The sequence below is a fragment of the Chaetodon auriga genome, chromosome 7 (genome assembly GCF_051107435.1).
Source record: "Chaetodon auriga isolate fChaAug3 chromosome 7, fChaAug3.hap1, whole genome shotgun sequence".
Taxonomy (NCBI): domain Eukaryota; kingdom Metazoa; phylum Chordata; class Actinopteri; order Chaetodontiformes; family Chaetodontidae; genus Chaetodon; species Chaetodon auriga.
Genome location: NC_135080.1, coordinates 15240112 through 15267500, shown reverse-complemented (window position 1 = coordinate 15267500; position 27389 = coordinate 15240112). Strand labels below are relative to the sequence as shown.

Genomic DNA, 27389 nt, shown 5'->3' with positions numbered 1-27389 from the left:
ACACAAGCGCACGCACACACGCATGCACACACACTTGGAGTGGACACATAAATGTTTAAGTATGTACAACCACACAAAAGCTTGTATGCACGCACATACAGGCTTTGACCACATGGGAAGTACAATGGACATATATCTCGACTGACAGGATGATTGAACACACGCACGCGCACAGGCACGCACACGCACACACATACATTAATTTCCTGTAGCCTTACCGTAACCATAAACATAATCACTTCCTCCCAACCCTAAAATTAAATGATTTACTTCATGGGGTCTTGTGTTTTGTCCCCATAATGTGACTGTGTAAACAGATTTAAGTCCCCACAACATGAATAATACACATTCACACACACATATAAACAAACATGCAAACGACTTCATCTTCACAGTCAGTGATCAAGAGGATGAGAACAACAGTGTTAGAAACCTGCTGTCGCCATGGTAACATGGTCATAACAACCTCTCCTCTTCCTTCTGGTACAAACACACCTTATTCTCCCCTGAAATCTCCCTTCATCTCCTCCACCCCTCCAGGTCTCTCTTTCCTCCCCTCCTTTTTCTTCATCACCCTTAATTTTGTTCTCCATCTTTTCCAATCCTTCATCTCCTGCTCTGCTTCCCTGCATTATTGTCTCAACTCCAGCTAACTTAGCGCCTTTCAGCCTGCACTCTCTTTCCCCCTGTCCTCCATCTATGAGTACCTTCACGTCAAGAGATGGAGACAAATGTGACACCAAGACTGACCAACAGACAGAAAGACACACTGAAACAATCTCGGAGGGACAGAATCACACCACGCAAAGGATGTTTTAGAGCTGAATCCAGATTTTGTGTGCATCCATTTTAAAATGTGCTGTCACAGACATGCATTTAATGCCACACAATGCAGTGTGATACAACACCGTGCAATACACTATGATGCAATATTGTGCACATTTTCATTGCAACACTGCTTGTATGAAACATTTGGAACTGCGTGCAAGATGAAATCTTAATAAGCATGTGAGAGAAAGATGGTGTCGCAATTCTGCCTGGAGTCTAATTTTTGGTAGTAAAATATTTATAAAAAATACATTCCTGCAATCTCTGCGATACTTATTTTTTATTGAAAAGGGAAAACTGATACACAAACTCTGCCTTATATTTGAAATAATCCGTAATCCTGCCAACACGTACACGGATGCATTCTTGCTTTAGGGTGGGCACAGCTTTGTAGACCAGTGAACGGACAGTTGGACCTCCTGGATCCCATGATGCTCGGCTGTATGTCAAATGTTTTACGAGGCATTGTTAAAGTGTGGGGGAAGGGCTAACACACCCATGAAAAAGGAGCTCTGCTTAGTCCACCGATGCCTCTCACAAGAATCTATGACTTATGGTTCATGACTTATGAAAGGAGATATGGCAAAATGGTGCTTGGCATGTGTGTGTGTGTGTGTGTTTCTGCAAAGTCTGGCCATGTCACGTGAATCCAATTAGAAAATATGTACCCTTTTGTTATAGGCCACTCCTACTGCCACACCCTCTTTTTGAACACACCCACACTTGTGCTTTATCACACAGTTTGTCATAAGAAAGATTTAATTGACCAGCATGTTCAGGATGAACCTCAGTGCTGTACGACTGTGTAGAAACTGTTCCAGGTGTTTTCTGTCTGCTACTCACAGCTAAAGTCTGTCTTTTCTTTGATTTGGGCCCAGGGACTCGTGATGGATGTGAGCCTTTGCTCTCCCACAGGACGACTGACAGGTAGCGAGACAGACGAGTCTACAGAGAGAAAATCCTCTGGAGGAAACATGAGAGAAAACCACAGCACAAAAGGAGCCACAAAGGCAATTCTCAGATGATAACAAATGAAAGTTAAGCATATCCTACCAACACACTGAGATCTGCATATTTAGTGATTCTCAAACATTTTTCTGATAGAATTCAGTGCAACTATTGAGCAACAGCAGTCTGACACATGGGTTTGGTTTAGTGAAACACTCTCAGAGGCTGGATAACACTGGGAAGTAGCCTGACAGAAGGCAGAGTCAACAGGATGACACTTTAAGGCATGTCAAATCCAATGGATTTTGCTCTGCTCTCAGTTTGATTTGCATACAACTTATTCGGCTGTCAATTTTGAGACCATGCAACTCTGCAGATAGCAAGAAAGGAAGCCCTGCTGCTCACTCACATGTTGAAGTTTCAAAACTGCCACAGTTTTGGCTTAGGTTGCTCACAAAACTTGTTTTTTCCATTATAAATGTTGTCCCTGTGAGCTTTTAAGTCTTGACATCCTCTCATATCTGTTTTGCTTTGACTGAAAAGTTTTCAGGTTAGAACTGTGCACTTTACCAAGTAAATACCATCTATTGTAAAGGAAAGCCCCTTTCACAAAATTAGAAAACATGCCAAACAAATGCGGTTTAGGTATAACCATGGCCATGATTAAGACTGAGATAATGGTAGTGCTGGTCATGGCACTAAATGCTGAAGGAGGATCAAGACAAGGATTTCTGGCTACAAGATGAAGATCTTTTGAGCTATGCTGTTCACAGGGCCATTGGAAACATCTAGGAAATGTATGAATCACTCTAAAACCTCTAAACCTGACTAAATGGAGCCACTCCAGACATCATATCCTCTGCAGCTTTCACTGTTTCAAAGATGCCATTGCTCTCACACACGTTATGGTATTTATCCATTACAAAGAGCTGGATTTTGGGCCCATTTAGCCACACCTCTCTGTCAGGCACAGGAAGACGTGAGCTTCCCCTGGCATTAAGCCCAACAAGAGGTCGTTATTAATGTGCTGTTCTATTGCTGAAAATGGTAATTCATCCTTATTAGGAAGTCTCTGTACTGTGAAGGTTAGTCACTGAATTTCAAGTCTAATCCAGCCATGATTTTTGTTTGGACGTCTGCCTTCATTTATCTGTAGTGAAGTTGGGGTGTGTGCAGGAGCGTGTCAAAGCTGCCGCTTTATGTTTGCAGATGAGCTTTAACTTATTCCACTGTTTGCATTAATGTAAGTCTCTCTGGATAAGAATGTCAGCTAAATAATTAAACAGTAAATGTACATACGAGAGCGAGGTGGGTGAGGGGATTAAGGGAGGAAAGTGAGAGGAAGAGGAGCAGAGGGAAGAGAGAGCTGAGCAGAGAGAAGAGAGAGTGAAGATAAGCTGAGAGAGAAGAGGGAGGAAGTATCTCTGGCTTTGAGAAGGGGCTTAGGAGAAGCCTTTATCAGCCTGTTCACACACACTCATACACAAACAAAAATACAGATACAAAAATGCAGATATACTCATGTTTACATCCACAACTGAGTTCAGAGCGGAGTGACAGTTCGGTAATTTCCTCCTGTCACCCTCGTCCTCTATCTTCCTCCTCTTGTTTCTCTCCTCAGAGGAAGTTAATTGAAAACGCAGTCCGTGCTTGGTGGTGTCAAAAGTGGGCGCCGTCATTCACTTTTTCCATATTTAACGAAAATTGTGCTGTCGGTAACGCTGGGATAAATTAGCCTCCTTCATGCAGAGAGGGGTCAGCCTCTTTGTGCTGTTAAAGTAGTTCAACCGACCCTTATAATCTGGGGTCGCCTGAGGACATGAGTGCTGCTAAATCACCCAAGTCACATGAAATTTAACATGTGAAAGTATGGGAAGAAATGACTCATCACTTTAGACTTAAAATCATTTCTCAGTATGTTGGAAAATGACTCATATGAATGTTTCTGTTGCCTTTATGGAACGTTTAGGCGATGAGGGAAAGGTCATGGTCATTAGGGAAAGATCACCATCATTGTTAGACTGTCTCTGGTGATGAGGTCACATATTTTGTACGCCAAACTGTCCACCCAGACCTCCTCTCTCAGAGATTTTGCAGTATAGCAGCGTCACAGTCATTAGCACCGCCACAAGAAGCTGCTTCTCAGGAAATCTTAGGTGGGTTTTAGAGTTTGAAGAGCTAACGAGCGCTGTTGTTTCTGCATGATACCACGAAAATACACGTACTAATAAAAAGAAGAAAGTTGCTCTAACAAGTGCAACAACACGGTGAAACACAGTCTCTACATGCCCACACAGCAGGACTAATAAGGAAAGTGAACAACACCTGTGGAGGGGCTTTAGTGCACTACATTTACCATCCACCATTTTATTAGTGTCTGAACTCTTGAGTGTGAGGTTCACATCAAAGCGTGCTCGAAAAAATCCCACAACAGAATAAAAAAAGCAGGCCTCCGTGGCATGTTCAAGCCCTTCTGCTAACAATCCCATAATGCAGTGGTCCACATTTTGTAGTTTTTCATTCTCATTAATGACTGAGTGAAAGAGGGATTGATCTGTCCTGACTGTCATCACCTTCCAATTTTACACCTGTGTAATTAACTTACCCAACTTCTGTGGGTTCACCGGTAGGACTGCAGCTAAACACAAGCCAATGTTTCACAATGCAAATTAAGTTCCCACTTGTGTATCACAAATATTTGTGGTGACTTAAATATTCAACGTGTCAAAGAAATGAAACAATGATATATGTGTGTGTTTTTAGTCTAGAGTCAATGTGGTGGTTGGGTCGCAGCGGCTTACTGCCTGCTCATCTGTGTGAGTGAGTTCAGGAAATGGGAAACTGTGGTATTAATATCTCTCTGATCACTGGCAGTGCTTTTACTGTCTGTACCAGCTGTGGCACGACTACTGGACATTCATTTGTACATTGTATAAATCTGACTGTCATTAGTGAGTTACGTTTTAGTCTTCTGAAAGTGGTACACTGTGCACACTGTACTGTAATTTTAGCTAATGGCACATCTTAGGCACTTAATCACCCACTGGTAGCCCACTATGCTGAACAGCAGTCTGCCTATTCTTTTTTTGGCTGCAGGCAGTTTGTAAACATATCTATAACACTTTATATGGCCCCCGCCCCCCCTCCGCCACCCATGGAAACATAATGCTCCCCCATCAGTTTCATTCTGCAGCTCATCCTGTGAACACCATTAATTATACACGCTTAATGATTGAGCAATCTGTCTCCAAGATAGCAAAGCAATCCCAAGAAGAGAAATATGCTGTGTTAGTTTTGAAAGCTTAATTACAAAAATATACGACCCAGATAATACTTCTGTCTTCCTAAAGCTGCAACTTTGGCATCAGTAAGATTATAGTTGAACGTGTTTTGAGCGACATTAGTAAGAAGTTACTCTTTCTTTGTGAGAGAGATATATTGAATGATCAGGTCAGGTTAGTTCAGTCCTGTTCTGTGCTGAACAGGCCACATGGACAGCAGTGGAAACAGTCTCCCAGTCATACAGTATGTTCCACCCGCAGGCTGCATCCATCACATTCATGGGTCAATATGTGACTGCAAAGAAGGTGGATTACATGTGCATCAGAGCAGCATACACAGGAAAAGGAAAGGTTGCCTGCACCCTTTTCTCCGTATATATAACCTGCTTGTGTTCACATCGGCATTTGCCTGACGAGGCCTTGTGGGTCAAAACATTGCATAAATACATATTTTGGGAGCTTGCAAATGTCTCCTCTCCCTGATTATGTGACAGCTCGATGAAAGTTGTCGCATCAAAACTAGCGCTCTGCAATATCAGGGCTTTTTGAACTTCCACCTGAATGGTTAGGTAAATATTTTGCTCTAATTCGCTGCTTATTTTTACAAAACTGAAGATTTGAACCAAGGTCATCCTGCCCCTTCAACTGCCTTCTATTGAAGAAACTGTCGTCTATACATCTTCTCTCGTTTGCGTGGCTATATGATCGTCTTTACACAAATTATATAAGCAGAAATTAAGCCCACCAGATATTTATGTACATGTTAATACATACACCACCCAAGTAATCTTGCTCAAAGCTGCAATTATGTCTTCACACATAAAATCTGACCTGAAACCAATTACATGCATGCCTGTTCTCACACAGGCACATAAACAGATGCATACACACTCCAACACACACACGCACATCATACAGTAAACACCACGCTTCCTCCTATTACACAGAATGAATATGCCACAGAGGAAAATGAAGGTGCGAGTGTGTGTGTGTGTCTGAGTAAACAGTGTGGTGGTGTTGGGAGCGATAAGGCTTCTGGTCGTCTGTTGGTTCAGTTCCTGTGTGACGCTGCAGATAAGAGAGCAACGCCTGCGTGTATACACACATGCATAAATTTACACACATATGATATATCACACTCACAGGCATAAACACGCAAACACGCATACACAAAACTGGGTTTAAACCTAAACATGTGTCCGGCACGATACACCTCACTCTGACACACACAGACACACAAACAAAGGATAACAGCACAGCCTCTGATGGTCACACGCTAACATTTACACATGAGTGAATGTGCGGGCTCTATCCTGACTGGAAGTGACCTCAGAGTTAATGCTGCACACGGACAAAAGAGAGGTGGAAAGAAAAGACTGTGTAATAGTTAATGACACACGGAGAAGTTTAATTTAAATTAAGAGGTAGCACGACGTCTGCAGTGTTGTTCATGCAATATTAAAGGCTATGAAGCTTGAGAAGTTTGCTTTGTTAAATTAACAAAAAAAATGGTTTATATTCATTAAAATACAGTAGTGAAAAAGTATTCTGACAATGTACTTGTACCATCATGGTGTATAAAATGCTGTTAAAACACTGTTTCAGAGCCGAGATCGCACTGATAATTCTGTCAACTAATGAAGAGAAATATGATTAATTATTCCCAAACGAGGCTCAGCTGAGTATTGTGATCTCCGTTCACTTAAAAGGAAAAGGAAAAAGCTGAGTTACTTATCAACTGACAGCAGCTGCAGAAATGTTTATTCATGAGTGAAACGCATGCTCTGTGACTATACAAAAACGTATATTTATCTGTTGGTTGAATGATTGGATAAATGATATAACAGCATTACACAAGACGAACATGAAGCATTAAAGACCACCTGTTGGCATCAGTGTAGTATTTCACTGAAACCGCAGGCAACTGTGCAGTTTAATTTACACACATAATTTGAATGCATCATATGTCCTCAGACTAAGGATTCATCTTTTATTCCTTTCCATGGTGATGTCAGATTCATTTGTTTTGTTTGACATTTTGTTTATACAAAACTCAAGCTTTACTTTGTTCTTGTTTTTTTTTTGTTTTTTTTTGCTCAGTAAAACTAAAGCTGATTTGCATCCGGTCAGTTAGATTAAGCTGTATTGTACGTAATGACTTATGATCATGACTTATGACGCATTTTGTAAAAGAATAACGACCTCCTATTTAATGAAGAGAAACTATGTAATCTTTGCTTATGAGACAGCAAGAGCCAGACAGTAAGAGGCAGACAGGGTGACAGCGAGGGAGAGGAAATATGATGATGAATGAGAAAGCTGATGAATAAGGCAGGAAAATAGAAAAAAGATGTACATAAAGAAAAGAGAAGCAAAGGTGGAGAGACAGAATGAGCAGGAGGTGAAGAGGAAGAGACAACAGAAAAGAGGAGACCATCAGCAACTGCAGAACAATAAAACAAGGCAGAAAACAGCAGCAAAATGACCTAATACACACACACACACACACACACACACACACACACACACACACACACAAACACACACGCACAGGGAAACACATAATTAAGTAAATACAGCAGTGACGAGAGAGAAGAGGGGAGAGAAGTGTGAGATGAGGGCAACTAGATTTGACAAAATGCATAAACACACACACACACACGCACACACACACACACACACACACACACGCACACACACACACACACACACACACACACACACACGCATGCACACACCTGTATCCACACACACACATGCTGATTATATGTGTGGATACACTGACATTTAATCCGGCACCTCTTACAGTGCTAACATGATTTTCCATGGCAAGGTAATTAAGCAGCTCAGCAACCTGTGGACTCCCTCTCTCTCTTTTTCTCACCCATTCTCTCTCTCTCTCTCTCTCTCTCTCTCTCTCTCTCTCTCTCTGACTCACACAGAAAACATCTTGAAAATACAGGCATGATATAATGAGTCGCGTTTAGCTTTATCTCTTTAACACTGTACTATTCATTAACAATGACAAAAGACAAAACCTGCCCGAGGGCATAGTGTTTGTGTGTGTGTGTGTGTGTGTGTGTGTGTGTGTGTGTGTGTGTGTGTGTGTGTGTGTGTGTAATAAAATCTCTAGTTAAGCAGCCAATTAGACCCTTCATCCTTTGACAGAGTGCAGAAGCTTATTCCCCTTATCTTCCTCCTCGACTCATTGTACAGCAGCATACGTGAACATGGATGAATCCTGGTGTGTGTGTGTGTGTGTGTGTGTGTGTGTGTGTGTGTGTGTGTGTGTGTGTGTGTGTGTGTGTGTGGATCATGTTGTGAGGACATACATCTGCTTACAGTCACATTTTGGGGACTGAACTTCCGTTTTGGGAATCAGCCCTAGGTTAAGGGCATGTTCAGTATTAGGGTAACTCTCAAGGAAATGAATGCAGTCATTGTAATGTCCTCTGAAGTGACTGTGTGTGTGTATGTGTGTGTGTGAAAGAGACAGAGAGAGGGACTGTCTTCGCATGACTTTTTGCATTAGCGTATACACAGGAGCTACAGCATCTGACATTATCGCTGTGATATGTGACAGCATTTGAAGAAAATGCAACTGGAATGACAAGACTGAAATATAATGAAGGTCAATGAAGGTTCGTCGCGTCCAACAAAGCCCTTACTAACATACGACACGCACACTCTCTCCAACACACGTGCACAAACACACGCACAAAATCGCTCCCTGACTCACACACACAAACACAACAACATTTCAAAGGTTAATAGTGTGTTCAAATGCCTTATGCTCCCAGTCATTTGTCAGCATTAGCTTTCTAAAAGGGACAGTTCACTGATATGCAAGGGACTGGCATTTTACACAGTCAGAGCCATTCATTATTAATAGCTGTCATGGACAGAGGGAGGGAGTAAAGAGAAAGGGAGTGTGTGGGGGGGCACCATAAATCAGTGATGACATCAGGAACCCCACAAAATCCAAACCGGCCATGAAATTAAAATTCACTGATCGCTACCACTTCATTCAGTATTTATGATGCTGTCCTTGTAGCTTTTTAAAAATATTTTCAATCAGAAGGTTCAGTGGAAGCAAAGCAGCAACCTGCTGACTGAGACACAATTTCACGGCATATTCAGATGTATTTTCAGTCAGGACGCTCACATCAAGGCCTATTGTTTGTTTTTAATATACGGTGTGTGCCCAGGACGGCAGCGTTGATTCAGAGTGGATTACTCTGGAAATAAAGTAAACTGAACCATTCATTTTAGCATGATGCTGTATGCGTTATGTGTGACTCTTGCTAATATGATGCTCTGGAGTTAGCCTGGGGTTTTCCCAGTTGTCATTTCATTTTCTTCTATGCACAATTAAGCCTTTTATTCCTCAAATCAACGTATCAAAACACAATGTGGAAACACTGTAACTGGCCATCCGCAGAGGATCAGTGCATCAATCTGTCCGGCTCACAATCACTCTGACTGTCTTCCTAGCGTCTTGTTCAGCCGCAGCAATCAGTGAAAAAGCTCTTAAAACCAACTGCACACTACCTTCAGCACCAAACAGCAGATAGTGATGAGCTGCTGAACAGAGTGAAGCATTTAGCAGCTAAAGAGACAGATATTTCCCTCAGGAATTGGTGGAGACCAAAAACAGAGCTATAAGAGTACAGGTCTTAGATTCATCAGGTGTCCAAAAATACAACTTCAAATGACAGGAGTTTTTAGCCGGCTTTAAAACAGAGCCAGTTTTAATACTGATGCCTCTGTATGGCTGTACATGACCGGACGGCATTTGGAACGTGTATCAACAACCTGCCTGAACTACTCAAATGCTCCACATCAAGAAATTTGTGTGTGACACAGATCATCTCCTCAGCACCCTTGCAGGATGAATGAGTGACTGGTTCAGGGTGGAAACCACAGTGTGTGATGTCCTGTTGTCGGCTCCTCTCCTCTCGTCTCTAATGGGTCTGTGCATCCTTCCTCTTGCGAAGCTGATGGAAGACACACCTAGCAGCTGGCTACACAAGATCAACACGGCAATCATCCACACACACTGATGCAGACATGCACACGCATGCACCCACCCATACGCACATTGACAGGAAACAATTTGGCAGCTCACTGGACAAACTGGTGGTTATTGGTCATTTTACTGTAATGGTCATCTAACAACTCATCAGCTACAAACACCACCCTTCCCCACATCACATCTATTGTATAACCGCAACCATTAAGAAACCATATACCATGACCACTGAAAATACTGGTTTCTGAGTGGCTGTTTCAGTGCACAAGGTATGATAACCTGCAGGTAACCACAGCAACAGTGCTTCTGCTTTGTGCTCCACCACCCAGCTGGTGAAATGGAGCTAAACATGAGTCAAACACACCTGCAAACTGCTTCATTGATTGTCTGTAGTTGTGTGGCCACGGCACAAACACCCAATACACTCCTGGATGATGCACTTCAAGGGGCTGCATTCTTCAACTGATGCTTCTTAATTATTTTTGTACATCTGAACAATCAACTAAGTCTAAACAGTGTGTTGCATTAAAACCAAAATATGTCCTTATTTATCTATCTATCTATTTCTATGAGCCCATACTGTAAATGGGCCAATGCTACATATCACAGCATTTATAGCCACAGCTACTTTGCCACACCCCTCCCTCAACAGGCCTCTCTATACGCATACACACAACTCAAAAGACAACACTGCAGCGCACAAACAGAAATACAATAAAAATACCATAAAAACTTAATGAAACGATTCAGGCTTACATGTCTGATCCCTCAGAGGAGTTCAGCATATTGATGCCCTGAGCAGAGAAAACACTGTGTCCAAACAAGGTTTTACAAAAGGCCACCGTCCAATTCCCCCATTCCCAGTTATATCTATGTTCATGTTTTGACCTTTGAATGCAGAGCACAAATATTCATTATCCTCCTGTCTCCTTTTCTCCCAGCCCACTCTTACACAAGTTTTACACCCTTAATGCAGAAAAAATGAAGTTTTAATAGTTTTATTGCACTATTATATATTATACTATTGGTGAGTGAAAAGAGGTGAAGAAATTATCATTCCCTCTCAGAAGCCAACCAAGAAAAACAAGATTTTAAGGTCTTTCGGGATACCCCCAAACCAGACATGTTTTAAGAAATTACTTGCTTAGAATAATGAGGTTTGATATTTCTAGTATTTATGTACAGGTGTAAGATTTAAGGTGAGCACAGAGGAGCTCTCCCTCTTCAGCAGACGACTGTGAGAACAGCTCTCTACTGTCAAACTCTGCACATACATCGTTCTGCAAAAGTAAACTAAAAATACACGAAACACATTTTTGAGTAGAGGGGAACTTCAAACTATGAGGACGCAAAGATAAAAGAGAAGACGTAAATCTGTCGGTGTCGGATTTTAGACAAGAAACGTCTCCCAGAGCAGAGGACGCAGTGTACAGGTACACAGGAGCACAGCCAGAATGGATCCTCCCTAAACTCACATCTCTCTGACAGTTTGGGTGACATTTTATTATCAGCACTTTTCAACTGCTGACAATTGAGCAAACATTTCCTCTGCGGTTTGTGGCATTGTGTGAAAAATAATGTTTTTTTCAATTAATTAATAGATGTGATTTCTTTGTGCACACAGGCCCAGACCTCAGAGGGTCTGAAGCGCCTGTCATCACATTCCTCTCCTTACCCGCGCCATCTTTTCCAGCATCTTTTGTCAGCTCCCTATTGTCCAACATCCATCCTTCCATTGTGGGACAGGCCAGCCAGCGTACCTCTATGAATAAATTACTGCTGGCCTGGGACCTAATGATACAGTAACACATAACAAGATGGAGAGAGAAAGATGACTGGAGACAGGAGCTGATGGGGGGGGGGGGGGTGACAGGACAACAACAGCGTTGGGAGTGGAAGGAGGTGAAGGAGAAGGAGGAAAAAGTGCGGTGAAGAGGAAAGAGAGAGATGGAAAGGGGGGGGAGAGGGGGGGAGGAGGGAGATGGGTGAAAGAGAGACGGAGGATGCCCACTTGGTCTCAGTTGTAATGCATTATGTATCAGAAGGGGCAGACCAGCAGGAAAAAGCATATGAGGAAGTGTATTCTCACGTGCTCCAGAGTGTGTGTGCATGGACAAAAGAGCTCTATACTGTACAGAACAAAAGCATTCAACAGAACTTTGGATTTATTATCGTTACAGCTGTCTTTTTAGTATCAAAATCAAAATCATACCTCAAGACTACTGGTGAAAATCTTATTTTTAGATCGGAATCACGCAATAGATTCATCATTTGTTGATTGCCACCAGAAGCATATTCTGAGCCAGAGGCGTCAAAACTATGGCCCACACCTTAATTTATATGGCACATGAGTTATTTTAAAATTAAAATTATTTTTGGCTTGCTGACTAAATTAAATGCAGTTCCTATTGAAAACTCTGGGTCAATATGTGGGGAAACAGCCACAGGAAGCATTCCTGCGTCGCAGCCACCCAGCTGGTTGATCTGATCAGTGTCCTGGTGGAAACTGTTAATCTGATCCCATCAAGAGCCTTTAATCACTGGAGTTTCGGGTGTGATGTATCTGCATATGAAAGAGAAAACATCACTCCTTTGGACCCGTGGTCATCTCAGGACTTTGACATCTTTCTGCAGTTTCAAGTGTACAATAAAAAAGTACTTAGAGTACTCACTCATTAGGATAGTCTCATAGATCAAAAGGATCATGGCCCAGAACTATATACTTTTTTCTCCTTGTGGCTGCAGCCATGAAATTTCTGGAAATCCCTGTTAGAGGCTCAATGCATTGTGCTGGAAACAGCAGTAAACTGTGTCTTCTGGCAGCAGAAAGCACAACAAATTTGGATGCAGGGACAGAAAATCAGGGTGAAGATCAGTTTAAATCGATTAGCTTGCTTTAAAAAAAGAATCCAGGCTATGGTAAAAAATAAAAACAGTAAGTAAAATCATTTAAGTAATAAGTTTCATTCCCCACATTCATAAAAGTAAATAAGATTGGCTCATCTATCAAAGTTGTGACTCAGGGAAGAGGCGTACATGCTGTTAACAAGCACTGAGATTGAGAACAACGAACCAAAAGGAGGTGAAAGAGGAAGAACAGGAAGCACAGACAGGAGAAAGACACACGCTGAATTTTGATGCTCTGTACTGATGCATTTGACATCAAAACAACAGGAAAGGGGAATAAAGGGGCCCTCAAAAATGCCCGCTGCTCCCACTAACACAAAAACACAACAGCAAATTCAGTAAAACAACAGGAGAGTATGTACTGCACAGGACAGGAAGAAAGAGAAAAGAGAGGGAGGAAGAAGAGGAAGTGGGTAGGAGAGAGAAAATACACAGGAGGAGAGTTTTCTTGTCTCTTGATAAAACAGATAGACATCTAAAAAATGCAGAGTACCAACACAAACAGCTAGAGGAAACAATTAAAGCTTCGAAAATCTGAGATCAAGGAATCTATGAAACATAACGGTCACATCCATCAGAGCTGTTTTTATGTCATTCTGCAGCAGAAGTAGCTTTGCGGTGGAAGCCCAACATATTTTTAAAGGCTGATTTTCAAATGTTTTCATTGCAATGACAATTACAATGATTTGTTATTTAATTTACGGGCTAATGGTTTGGCTGCTGTGGTAAATTTCATTTGAAAAATGTGTCAGCTCTGATTTTTGCAATGTTTCACAGACCAGACCCTGCGTTTTGCCAAGAAGTGGGCAAATTATGTTGTTGTCTTGCTCACAATGACGGATGTAGTCTGACTGTGCTCCCCTTTGAAAGCGCACAGAAGAGGGTAAAATAGGAAATGCACAAAGTAGAGCGTCTCTTCAATACAAAATGCTTCATCAACAGCTGGAGCGACACATGGTGTGTTCTCCTTTTCAGCTCTGTTTCATTAAGTGCAGCTGCTGTTTAAATGTTTCCAAACAGAAGAGAATATGAGGTTTTATTGAAGCCACTATCTTGTTTCTTACTCCCAGTGCAGCCCAGAAAACCAACCCTGTCTGACCGCCGGCATATCAGTCAGATCAAGGAAACAAGAAGTCAAAACAGCACAAACACTATTAGCAAACATGAGGCGGAACTGTGATTCAAAGAAGGCCGGCTCCTATCAGGACTGAGTCCACCTCCTCATTACTGACTTCAAATCGTTAGCAATATCAAAGTAGCTTCCCAGACTGCCTAGTTAGGGACTCTGCCCCGATGCAATCTGACCACAGAGAAAACAGCCGACGGTACAGCGCACACAATCTCTTGTCCTTATCGAAGAGGCAAAAGACGAGGATGAAAGAGGCAGGCGGTCAAGAGGAGAGAGGCAGGGCGAGGGATAAACACACTGATGCAGATGCAAAGAGAAGGGGAAAAAAAGCAGATTACAGCAGAGGTAGAGAGATGGAAAAAGACAAAAGAGATGAAAGCAAGTGTGCCCCTCTCTTAGACATCAATCCACTCCACCATGAGGAAGCTTCTCAAAGAAGACTTTAAATAGGTGCAATGGGCCCATCAAAGACTTAAACTCTCCCTGCGCTCCTGACAACACAGAGGTTAGGCCCGTCAAAGACACACAAACTCTCTCCATAGCATCTTTGATGTTGAGCAGGAGGCTGCACCTGGAGACATCCCTGCAACTACGACACACATGTGCACCTGTAACCTCCAGGTGGAGGGAAGCAAACCCGAGCTGGAGGCACACGTCAGGAGACGCGCAGCACACCACAGAATACAGCGCGCGCACACTCCTTTCATATAATATCTGTTTTTTCACTTAATGCGCTTAAATGCAGCTGTCTGCACATGGATGTACATTTACAGTATGTTTGTGCAGACATGCAGAAATACACGCATGTACAAACAGAACATATAACCCTGCAAGGACTCCCTGCTGGCAGTAAAAATTGTTCATTTTTTGCTTGACTTGACAAAATGTTTAAAAAGTAAAGAAGAAAAAAAAAGACACCAGACAAGAACAGGAGACAGTGAGGGAGGCAGAGATGAAGAAGAGCCTCCGGGCAAATATGAATGTGTGTGTGTGTGTGTGTGTGTGTGTGTGTGCGTGTGTGTGTGTGTGTGTGTGTGTGTGTGTGTGTGTGTGTGTGTGTGTGTGTGTGTGGACTAGAGGCATGATGGGATAGGTGAAAAGCGACCAGTTGGGGTCACTGATAACAGAAAATGGGAAGGGACACACTGACAGATGTATGTATAATAAAAAATATTTTGCAGGACAGACAGCTCCTCTCTCTCATACACACACACACACACACACACACACACACACACACACACACACACACACACGCGCGTATTGAACTGAGAATAAACACACACAAGAGTCTTATTAGTCTTGACAGCAGGGCAGCAAAATGAGCATAAACTCTAATTAAAAACTTCAGATTCACACTGCAGAACAGTGTTTGCATCCGTGTCTATCTGTGTGTGTGTGTGTGTGTCTGTGTGTGAGTGTGTGCATGTGGTTACTGGTGTCTGTCTGTCGTTATCATTTAGGGGTTATAAGAGTTCCAGAGACAGACACTGTTGATGGGGCGGCTGCTGCTTTAACAGCCAATCAAACTGAGGAAATACTGTCTGAATGCAAATGAATTCCACCTCGTCATAACAGACCGTTTCACTGCACTTCTCTGCAAGACTTTCAAGTAATTAGTTATGTGGCTGTGTGTGTGTGTGTGTGTGTGTGTGTAAGCCTGTATTTATGTGTGTGCTATTTCTTCTTTAGCACACACATACGCAGCCAACGGCAGAGTGTGTTCCCACTGGAAAACAAGCATGGGTCAAGGACAACCTTTGTGCGTTTGTCTGGGAGCAGTTTATAGTCTCTCCACCACTGTGTTACATGCATGTGTCCTAAAATGTGACACAATAGGTCAAACAAACGAAGGCACTGTCCAGCCACAAAGGACATTTTTAGCCGAAATATTCAACTGTTATCTCATTGCAAAACACTTAAGATATAGCTGTCACAAACATGTCCTGCCTTTAATTGATGTTTGTTAAAAAGCTGCAATTACTAGTCGTTTAATCAATTAGTCAATCGCCACAAAATCATTTTAATATTCAATTAAAGCTTTTAACACATTTTTCAAGCCAAAACACGCAATGGTTCCGGGTTCTTGAGAGGACAGGACCTCATACAGATGTGCTCTATTTATAGACTTCTTTATTCAAACAGCATTATGCTGAATCAAAGCCCAACGTTTGGGCTTACGTCTTCATCAGGGTCAGGCAAGAATAATGTGTTTACACACGTATACATATGTACATTTACGAACATCAAACATGTTTCTAGTTCACTGATCAAGAAAACAATCAGCACATTCATCGATTATGAAACTGATTGATTGCAGTTTATCTATTTCACAGACAGTGCGATGAAGCCCAGCAGCTCATTTTTGCCCTGAGTTCCCCAAAGCAAATGAATGCAGCTCTGGTGGTAACTTTGTAGGAATATGCTGAATATTAAAAGATCATTTAATGGACCATTCAAATGTCTCACATTTGGACATAGATCCAGATTTCATGTTTTCATAATTATTCAGAATATAACACCGGCCTATTGTTGCTCACAGTAGATGTGTTCATTATATTTTTACAAATCCTGTACTAACGTAAATGAATCCAACCTCTGCCACAGTTCAGTTGGTGTGACTTGATTTATAACTATAATCTGTTGTGCATTTTAAAAGCTTCTGGTACAAGCACTTAACATTTCTGTCCATCTGTATTTGGACCTCACTGAGGAAATGACTGAACTCAAGAGCACTTTGTGACAGCGTGGTATACAGAGTTACTTCAGAGTTTACATAATGCCCATCACCAGTTTTCTCTGAGAGGCCCCGTGATGTCTTCGTTTTCTCTCGCGTATGATCCCAGCTCTGTGCGTCTGTCTGCAGCTCATCACCTCAGATCAGCATGCCTTCAGAAATTTAAACATGTTATTCTTCAGAGTGGTAGCACTTGCTGCTGTACTGCTTGCAACAACTTATTCAGTCTATTAGAAATGGAACAAATCTGTTAATTTCTATCATGTTTATCTGTTAATAGGATTAATATTCTGTATATTTGCATACTTTCATTTGTGGTATTCCCCAGGGATCAATACCAGGGCTAATACTCTTTTTAATCTGCATGCCCATTTTAGATCAGTGTCTCCTAACCTTTTTCCTTCAGAGACCCCTTTTCTATCACTGAGTAGACTGACCTTCCCTGACTAAGCAACATATTTTATGTATGTTTCATATGTTTCAATGCATAACAATAACATTACAGAACAGCTGATGAACTGTACAGTTAATCCAAATAGTGAAAGGAGTAACTACAGAGAGTTTGTGTAAAACAAGCCATCTGGATGAATTTTGGGCACTTTTTTTCCTTTGAATATTGCATCAGAGATGAGTTTTCCTGACTGCCAAAATCAAGACCAGTGCAAAGAAGACGGGAGTAGTTGTTACCCCCAAATGGCTAAAATAACTAACTCCTTCTGACCTTGAAAAGCTCATTCTCATCTCTTTCAGTCTTGATTACTGCAATCTCTTGTACACTCATCATCATCATCATCAAAGTGATGAGCTTCACTACACTGGCAAACTGTAAGCTTTGGGACACATTCAAAGATCTCACTGTTCACATGTAAGGCCTGACACATAGGTGGGTCTGGTTGTTGATATGTTAACTCCACTTTGTGGTCTTCCAGCAGGGGACTACAAGGTTTTTGTGGTCAGGCCTGCATCTATGACCTTAGCTGTGCTAGGTCAGTTTCCTCTTTTAAATCTCTCCTCAAAGCTATTTTAACGCAGCTGACTTTCTATTAACTCTTTCTACTCTTTAAAAACTTGATGACTCTTTTATGTGTTAAGCTCTTTTATCCTCGACATTCACCGTATGATTGTGTGTCTTGGTTGGCTTTTCCTTCATCGGTTGGCCCATGGTTTAACCTGCTGTGTTTGGGGTCTGACTCAACTCAGCTGTAAAGCACTTTGAAAAGTGCCAACGAAAAAAGCAGCCAAAGCTATTACTACTCTGCTAGTAGTAGCAGCAGTAGTATTTATTATTTAGGAGAATATATTTATCCCTTTGGTCTGTCTGCTGTAAAAACTTGTACTACAGTGCAAACAATTAAAACACCTTTCAGCAGACTGACGATCTCTGGTTCTAGTTTCTCAAATGTGAGGATTTGCTACTTTAGTCTTTTTCATATATCGCTGTAAATTGAATATCTTTGGCTTTGGGACTGTCACTGCACACTATAGGATGTGCCTGCAACCTTCTATTGTCTGCATCAAGATGACAGTTTATCTAATCAGACTTTGAGTGCTGTTCTAATTACACACAGAACAGTCAGGGCAAGACTTTGCAGCGAGAGTGTCTCATGTCATTTAGTTATAAAAAATACAGAAATTATTGCACACAGGTTTTCGCAGTGCTGGATGTACTTGCCACATCCAGTCGGAGCAGTAGAAAAGCAGCGGGGAGCGCAGTCGCCCTGCTGATTTTCCATTTGAGCAATAGTTAACAGCAATCACTTGGTGTCCCTGGTGAAAATGAGTTAGTATTAAATGGTGGGAATGAAAACCAGCAGGACTGGCAACCACTGGTCTAGAGGGCTGGTAAGGGTAGGAGGGGTTTCGGAAGTCAGAAATGATCAAAATATAGGAATGTCATTGCAAAATCACATATAAAAATATTCAATTTAGAAAAGTATTGAGGGATAAAAGATACTTTAAATGTTTAATACAATAACTAAAGGCAGCACAATCACCCAGTGTTTCAAATGACATTTACCGTAATAAACCTAAAACATAAACATCATGATTTATCTTACAGTGGAGGGAAAATCTAAACTTTTACAGGCCCAATCAGTGTTTCATGACTTTCTCAACTCCTCAATCATAATTCACAATGTGCCTGTTTTTCTCCAATGTTTACAGACAGTACTCATATGAAATGCCACCACAGTATCATCTAATGCCAAGAACCTGAAGTCAGGTTTTGTTTAGTGACAGCTGAAACTATTTTTGGGTCGAGCCTGACCTTTTGTTTACATTTGGATCACACATTGTGCCTTTACAAAACGCTTCCGCATTTCTAAAAAGTAATTCAAGTAAAACATTTGATGAATCCCAAAGTATGACTGTCTGGATTCATTTGGCTGACAAACACACACTCAGCTGTCATTTGTTCAGTGCTCAACCATATTCCCGGGAAAAAGGAAAACAGAAGGACGAAAAACCTCCAGTAAACATGTGCAGCAGCCTTGTAACACACTTGTCACGAAGCCTTTGAAGAAACACACCTTTACAAACACACACACACACACACAGGCTGAGTCACACACATGGTTCACATGACCAAATGTGCTGATGAACATGTGCGTACAGACAGATCAAAGGATGAAGACATGACATCCAGGACTGACAGAATATAATACCCCTATATGTAGGCTAACCTGTGACACCATTAGTCGCCAGGCAACCTGGATGACTCTTTGGATGAAACACCTGCCCTTCATCTATCAAGCCATCTCAGCAGCCTCCTCCTCTCCCTGTCACACCTGTCCCCCTCTCTCCATCTCTGTCTGGCAGGTGGGATTTCAAGGGTGTAGAGGTGGGACCGAGAAGTGAGAAAGCACAAAAAGGAGAACAGGGGATAGATGGAGGCATTGGCACACAAACATGATGATGAAGAGAATAGAGAGTTAGTCGGTCGGAAATAACAACAAACCAGTAAACCGATGCAATGCTCAACAACAGGGGCCGTATGCAGACAGTGAGGACAGACAGATACACAAACAGTCAATAGTTTATTGTCCATGTGATCAGAACAATCATCACCATGTTTCCATGTAGCAATGAGCGTAAAAATAGCCGCCGAGTGCTGAAGGAGCATATGTCAAAATATTGGACGCATAGTCGCCTGCAGACAGAAATACAATCGGCCTTTTGTGAAAAAAATTACTCCTATGTATGAGGCATGTGTGTGTGTGTGTTTATGTACGCGCGGTGTGTATATGCATTCACTGCGAGCATCACAAGACCCCTGAATGTCCAAAATGCCACACTTACAGCCTGTCAGTGGCTTTATCTCTGTGTGAGTCAATCAATAGAGCTGATCGATAAGAAAAAGGCCTGCAGTCAGGGCAAGAGGAAGCAGAGCACAGGAACACACTCTGCGAGTCTATTGTAGAGGCCGAGCACAACAACGCCGACCATAACGTTCACAATAATGACATCAATGTAACTTTGGACAACAAACGGCTAAATCTATCGCTCAAAGCAGTGACACACATATCTGCAGCTAATGCTAAAACGTCTGCTCAATCAACAGCGGCAACAGACACAGCAGCTATGGATTTACAGCAGCAACACCTGATGAATATCAGTAATATCAGCAATAAAAATAATTAGAACAGATAACAACACACAAAAGTAGCGACGCACACGGCAAACAACGACAAAATGAAATCACTTCAGCTAAACGGCGTCATGGGATTCACTGACACCATTTCAGGCCCCTTATCTGCACAAAATGGACACAAAACCCACAGGGATGAAAAACAGGATGTGAGAGTAAGTAATCACTCCTTGCTACACTGTGAACTTGCGAGATTTCGAGCTGTGTGAAAGCATTTTTGGTGTCTGTGAATTTGAGATTCATAAATAATTCACTTCAGTCATCTTGTGTCATTTTTATCTCCCACTTTCCAGCAGTTACTTCAAATAGTCGCTTCTGTTTCACGTACAGTGTGCCACTGCAGGATTTAGTCTTACCACCACGTTTGTAAGAGATCAGGTGTGCGGGTAATGTTCACACCCACGCCTCACACTCGTCTAGAGAAAGACACACATGTTACCTGCAAAAAACACACGAGTAAAGCTGCACCTATACAAACTAAAACAGATCACACTGAAACTGAAATGGCCTTCAAACTAAAGTAGTCAATGCAAGATAACGCCATGTTTGTTTAAAGTTATTTACTCCTCAGCCTATAAGTCACGAGCGCACACACACATACACACACACACACACACACCCACACATAGTACATTCACACACCTCCGCTGCCTATCAATTAGGGTCTCGCCGCACACACAGAAGTACTTGATGCTGTTTTCTAATTAAGCCAAAGCTGTGTCCCAAACACAGCTGCCTCACCTCCCACCTTAATCTCTCAAGAGAGCACGCTCTCACACACACACACACACACACACACAAATACACACATGTAAGCAGACACGCATATGCCAGTTCGAGCCACTGACAAAAACATCTTCAAAAAAACACCTCACACACACAGCAGTGGCTGTCCATTGCATTTCTGAGAGCAAAACAACTGTACTCATACACACACGCACATTTGTAATTTATATACACTGACACCCTCGTAAACACATACACACTCTTATACACACACGTCTGCACAGGCACACACACACAGAAACACCTGTCTGTGGCAACAGTCCATAGAGATAAGAAGGCTGACAGGAGCTGCTGGAGCCAAAGCTGGGAACCATGGGAGCTGTCAAGCTCATTTCCCCGTGACACCTCCAGGCTCTCTCTCTCTGTCTCACACACACACACACACACACACACACACTTGCACTGACACTGTGTTGATTTCAGCTCGTTCCCTGGAGTCGTATTCTTATTATAACTGTTGTATACTGTACTTAATCTAAACCTTCCTCCAACACTAAACTTGCTGTAAACCTGCAACATATGAGACCTTAAGCTCAACCTAACTGTAACTCTAGCCTCCGTCTTTAAAATAACGCTTCCTAATAAGGTGTGTGAAACAGTCATAACAAGTGTCCAGCTGGCCAGGTTGTCTATTCTTGTGCAGAACCCACAATAGAAACGGCAGAGGTGGCAGGAAAACATGATAAACGCTGCATAAGCACACAGTCGCTCATGACATGTACCACGATATGGACGACAAAATGACAAATGAGGTGAAATAAAAGGAATTTTTAAAGGGGGAAAAGAGACAGCAACAATAATTGATGCAAAGTTATTACATTTCACGCAGAGGGAAACTTTTGATTATATGCGAAAGTTGTTCTTGTGGTAATTAAATATAATGAACTGTCCAATCACAGCTGCAGGGCAGGTCTGCAGGTGTGATTCATAAAAGGTGCCTTAGGGTTCAAGAAGATCATTGTTTTCAGATCTTCTCCTCTGTACTACAGTTTGTCAGAGCACCATTATTGTCTTTCAGTGATGTAAAGGTGTACTCCCTAAAGCCATCTAAACTTCTTCATGTACCACGTACCTGTAGCTGCTTCACAGTGAAGACTAACTGATCTCCGCTCACAGTTTGATAGAGAGGTGCATGATACTGATTCAGATTAGCTCTGCTATACGTTAAATCTAAGACTAAAAGTAAGTTCATTTTCTCTCGCTCGTTAGCGATTAGTGAGATGCATCAAATTGGATAAAACAGGAAATCACTGGCAGATAACAAGACAAGTCAAGGAGAACCAAACAACGTTAAGCTAAAACAAACTATAAAATGGATTTCCACTCCACTGATGATAGGGACAGCTACATTACATCATATTATATAGATTATTCTCAGTTTAACATTAACGTTAAAGAGCTTGTTGGCATCGCTTAATTAATGCATCCATCTCCTTCCCTCTGGCTTAAATACAGACACAGTAGTAGCATACTGGCATTTATTGAGTGCACCGAGTTCAATCAATTCGGTACAGTGGTGAAGCTAAACACCTCTTACCATCTGCATTGCCTTCTTGATTTGCCTTGAATACAAAAGAGACTTTCCTCCCTTCCTGGTGTGTGATCTTCCATCAGAATGTGCATCTCTTTGAACGGGGAAAAAGTTGATTCTACATCAAGTTTCCTGTTGCTTTAACTTTTACTCAGAGACTTTTTCTTTAACCATAAAACAAAAATTACATGTGGGTGTCCTCTAGGTACTCTGGTTTCCAACCAAGGTCCACAGACATGCTATTTAGATGAACTGAAGACTTTACATTGGTTATATGCGTGAGTACAATTCAGTGTCGTTCCATGCTGGGAAGCTGCATTTCTTTGTATACATTTACATACACTTGGCTGTATGCGTGCATGAAGCAAATAAAACACTTGCACTGTGTCTATATAACAATGTCTTCAAACGTTTAAGTGTGTGTTTTATGCAGCTTAAATATGCATGAAAATAAGTGTCTGAGTGCGCCTCGGGATGACACTTAAACAGTTCATGTGTGGATGTGACCTCCATTATCCTCACTGGTTCTGTTAAAGCTGCACATGGAGAGCAGTGGAGCAGTGAGCGGAGCAGGGTTAGAGGGTCTGAAAGCAGTGTTCTCCGCTGTATATTAACATCAGAGGTTATCTTTTAGTGATAACCTCTCCGCTTCTCACGTCCAAGAGTGTCTCCTGGATAATTTGATGATACTCGGTTTCTGTTACAGTGTGCGGTTTGGGATTCCTTTTAGCTGTGTTTCAGAGGAATAGAGTTTGTTCTTCTGTTCGGTACGGCCAGAGGCACAAATCTGAGCTGTCGCAAATTAAAAATCCTTCATCTTTGTGATGAGGATCAAAACACTTCACCGGTTATTAAAATCACTTTAGAGCCAAATCCAGAATCCCAAACCTAATTTATTAAAATTGCTGAATGTGTTATTAAAATTTCACAAAGCTGTTCGCAAAGCTGATGTTTGGTACCTAAAAGCTCCTGAAGAGCCAACCATTGTCTTCCTTCCGCTCTTACACTCTTGACATTTGACTTTTTATTACAGAGACAGATTTTCTTACGCGGTTGCTCATCTTTCGTTCTGATGATTCAGCTGGAGGAGTTTCACGGCATCCAGGCATTGCCAGTCACCTCATAATATTTCATTTATGCAGAAAATGAATGGGAGCAAGCAAACCCAATAATTAATTCAGTTTAGTATTTGAAAAATAATTGCATCCTAAAATTGCACTTGAACTGGGGGCAGCTCCATTTGCTCAATTTAAATTATTTTCTGTTTATTTGGATGTAAAACAGTTCATGATCTTGTGTACAGGAAAAGCAAGTTAAACACTTTCAGTTATCTTCTGCCAGCCTACAAAGTAAATACACGTATCAGCAGTTTGAGCATTCACGTTGTAGTTTTATCTGAATGCTCTGTGCACTCGGAGACAATCAAGTCCAAATGTGAGTCAGTGATTTCATTGTTTTTAAGCCAAATGTTGTGCTGAAGTGCACACATTCTGTCGATACACAAACATAAACACGTGGTAAAGCATGCAAACTCAATTCACAACACTTTCTCTCGGCTTTCTCTTTGCTTTCACTTCCTCCCTCTCCCCTCTCTGTCTCTTTTCTCTCTCTGTCGGTCTCTCTCTCTCTGAATATTTTAGTATTGATGAGCCCATTACTGATGATAACACAGTGCAACATCAGCATCCTTTCTCTCTCTTTTTCTCTCACACACACACGCGCACGCACACACACACACATGCTCACTCATCAGGAGTCGGGTTACAACTCTGCTGCTGCTGCTGCTGCTGCTGCTGCTGCTGCTGCTGCTGCTGTGTATTTCAGTGCTTTTCTATGTGTGGCTATGACTGTGTGTTGAGCAGGAGGCCTGGGGATCTGACTTCCTGGCGTCAATCCAGTAAATTGCAATATTTTTCAGGCCGGAGACCGCTCACATGCACACCCGCTGGCACACAGACACACACACCCAAATACAGATTAACATTGGCGATGCCCGACGGCTGCTATAATTATGCAAGACGATAAGAGCAGATAAACAAAGTGCATTGAACAGGAAGACGTGGTCCTGCTTCAAACAGAGCGACATAAAGACACAAACATCACAAACTGGAGGTGAACGGTCTCAGTTTCAGCAGAATTCATGTGTGTGGTTCCTCGAACTGCAGAGCTTGGCACTCAAAACTACAATCCAGGGATTCAAAGCTCTAGGAAACCATCACAATGATAAAAACGCTGTGGATGTTCAGCCTAAATGGTTATATCTGATCACAAGATGGGGACATACCCCAGTGGGTACAGGCATGACAGCTGCTCCTGTGTATTTCGCGACAGCATCACACTTCATGACCTTAACCGACACTGGTCTCTAAGTCAAACTGAGAAGCAGGTGAGACCAGCTACTGAAACTAATTGCATGTCAGACATCACTGACGTCCACCTGGCAGATTCATTATTCCTCCACGTCTCTGGGTATTTTCTCCAAGACTGACCAACTAATGCCCACCATGAGAAGCTTAAGTCTTTCCTGACAAGCACTGGTGAGGTGAGTAAGAGCCATTATCCTCCACTGGTTTCCCTCATTGAACTTGAACCAATGATGAAGGAGGAGATAAAGAGATTCAAACACCTTAGATGAGGATTTTTTTCAACTTTTAGACAAATGGGGGTTGAAACTTGAAAGGAGGGAGATGTCTCTAATATTTTGTGCAATCAGTGCATGATGGCATCACAACATTACTGTCCAGAAGTGATGCAATTCAGCTATGAGAGAGGGGGAAGGGGATGGACTGTTAAAAAAAAGCTCAGAGTACAGACATCAGACACGTCCCGAGGGAAGCTCTCACCATATATACAGTATGTGCATGCTGTTTGACCAGCCATGCATTTCGATCACAATCATGGGACTCAGTCAGCAGCAGATGCGTCACTAAATCTGAGAGCAGCCGCTGTGTGTTTACATGGCAAACTTTCATTTCAAACAGAAGAAACCTGGTTCAATACCAGGAGGGCGCTACCTTATTAACTAACACTTAGCTAAACATGGAGTGTGGCCCTGACATTTGAAAGTTCATTTTTATGGAGACAGTCAAGGTAAACAGACAGAGTGAACAGCAACGCCACAATTAACGGTCTTAACAATCAGCACACAGTTTAATGAACACCCCTCTGAGACACTTCTCAACACATAATAAGCACTTCATAAAAACAGCAGCCTGCTTCGCTGCATTAAAACTGTTACAATGATCATGTCAGCCCCCTTTGATCCATGGCACACATCTGCTGTCCTATGGAAACCACTTATCTCCAAAATGCCAATTTTCATGACCAAGAAAAACAGCCTCAGGGTCTAGAATGGCCTTTCATGCTGAAAAGCCGCCTTGTTTTAAGCTCTGCGATGATGCATTTTGGAGGTTTCAAAGGACACAACTGCACAGAAGGACCATTTATTCTCAAATTAATCCAAAAACTTAAAAGGGCGTTCTTTATAAAGGGTTAATAGGTTGGCGATAATGGCTTTATTAATGGTTAATAAATCATTAACTAATGCGGAAGAGATCCGTTATAAAACATTAACAAGAACAAATTTGGGGTTTGTGAAAAATCCCTTTAGCTGTTGTTTATCCTTACACAGCAGTCACACATTGCGAAAAGTCAGCCCTTTAAAAAACTGCTTTGCATTACGACCGTCACGGAGAAAGTTGAATTAGGGGGGCAATCACAGCAAATCTGTCCCAGTGGAGATACTAGACGAAGAGGAGCCTATCAGAGTGTCGTTATGATACTCAGAAAGGCACGATAAAGTCACTAAACTCTCTGTAGAGCAGAGCAGACACACTAGGAGAACATTTCGGGGATATTTCAGTGTGACGGAAGTGTGCTACAGGGCTTATGCCCACCACTCACACTGACAGCTGCCTGCACAGCTCTCACGGATTCCTCCGTGCCCCTGTCAGGGCGCACAATGACACCCAGCAGGTCACACACACTACTATCACACCAACAACCTGTACTTGACTCAATGCTACAGGCGCCATGTGCCTCCAAAGCCGTCCGGTTTGTTTGCAGTGTATGCAGAGGAGAGCGGCTTCACGGTCAAAACACAACACCGAGTTACATAGTTATTAGACACACACTTACATCTCTGAGGACGGCGGCTGGCTACGGCAGAGGAGCGCGTGTCCGCACGCTTGTCCCATCGCGCATCCTGCCTCGCGCCTCCCTGGCTCACCCAAACAGCTGCAGTCAGGAGGACCTGCGGGGCGAGGAAACAGGAGGGAGGGAGCTGCCCGCGCGCTGGGAGGGGGTGAAGGAGGATAGACGATGGATGGAGAGAGAGAGATGGTTGGGTGCGTGTGCTCCTCTCGCCTCGTCTCTCCTCTTCTGTCTCTGTCAGCCTCTCTCCGGTCTGCTCTCCGCTGCTGTCTCCCTCTCGAGCTCTGACAGCGCGCGGGGATTGGTCGGGACCCGGTAACTGATACTCGAGCTGTGGTGAGCGAGGATATAACGGCTGAACGGAGAGGAAGAGAGGGAGGGGGCGAGACAGGGGGAGAGAGAGAGAGACAGA

General features: G+C 42.4%; 1 protein-coding gene across 1 annotated transcript in view; it reads right to left on the bottom strand.

Moving 5' to 3' along the window:
• Window positions 1-27292, bottom strand: part of pde2a (phosphodiesterase 2A) — a 136374-nt gene extending 109082 nt beyond the window's left edge. The window contains exon 1 of the mRNA XM_076736126.1: window positions 26963-27292. Within this exon, the coding sequence (XP_076592241.1) occupies window positions 26963-27021 (59 nt within the window). The 5' untranslated portion in view covers window positions 27022-27292. The remainder of the gene's footprint in view (window positions 1-26962) is intronic.
• Between the last annotated feature and the right edge of the window lie 97 nt (window positions 27293-27389).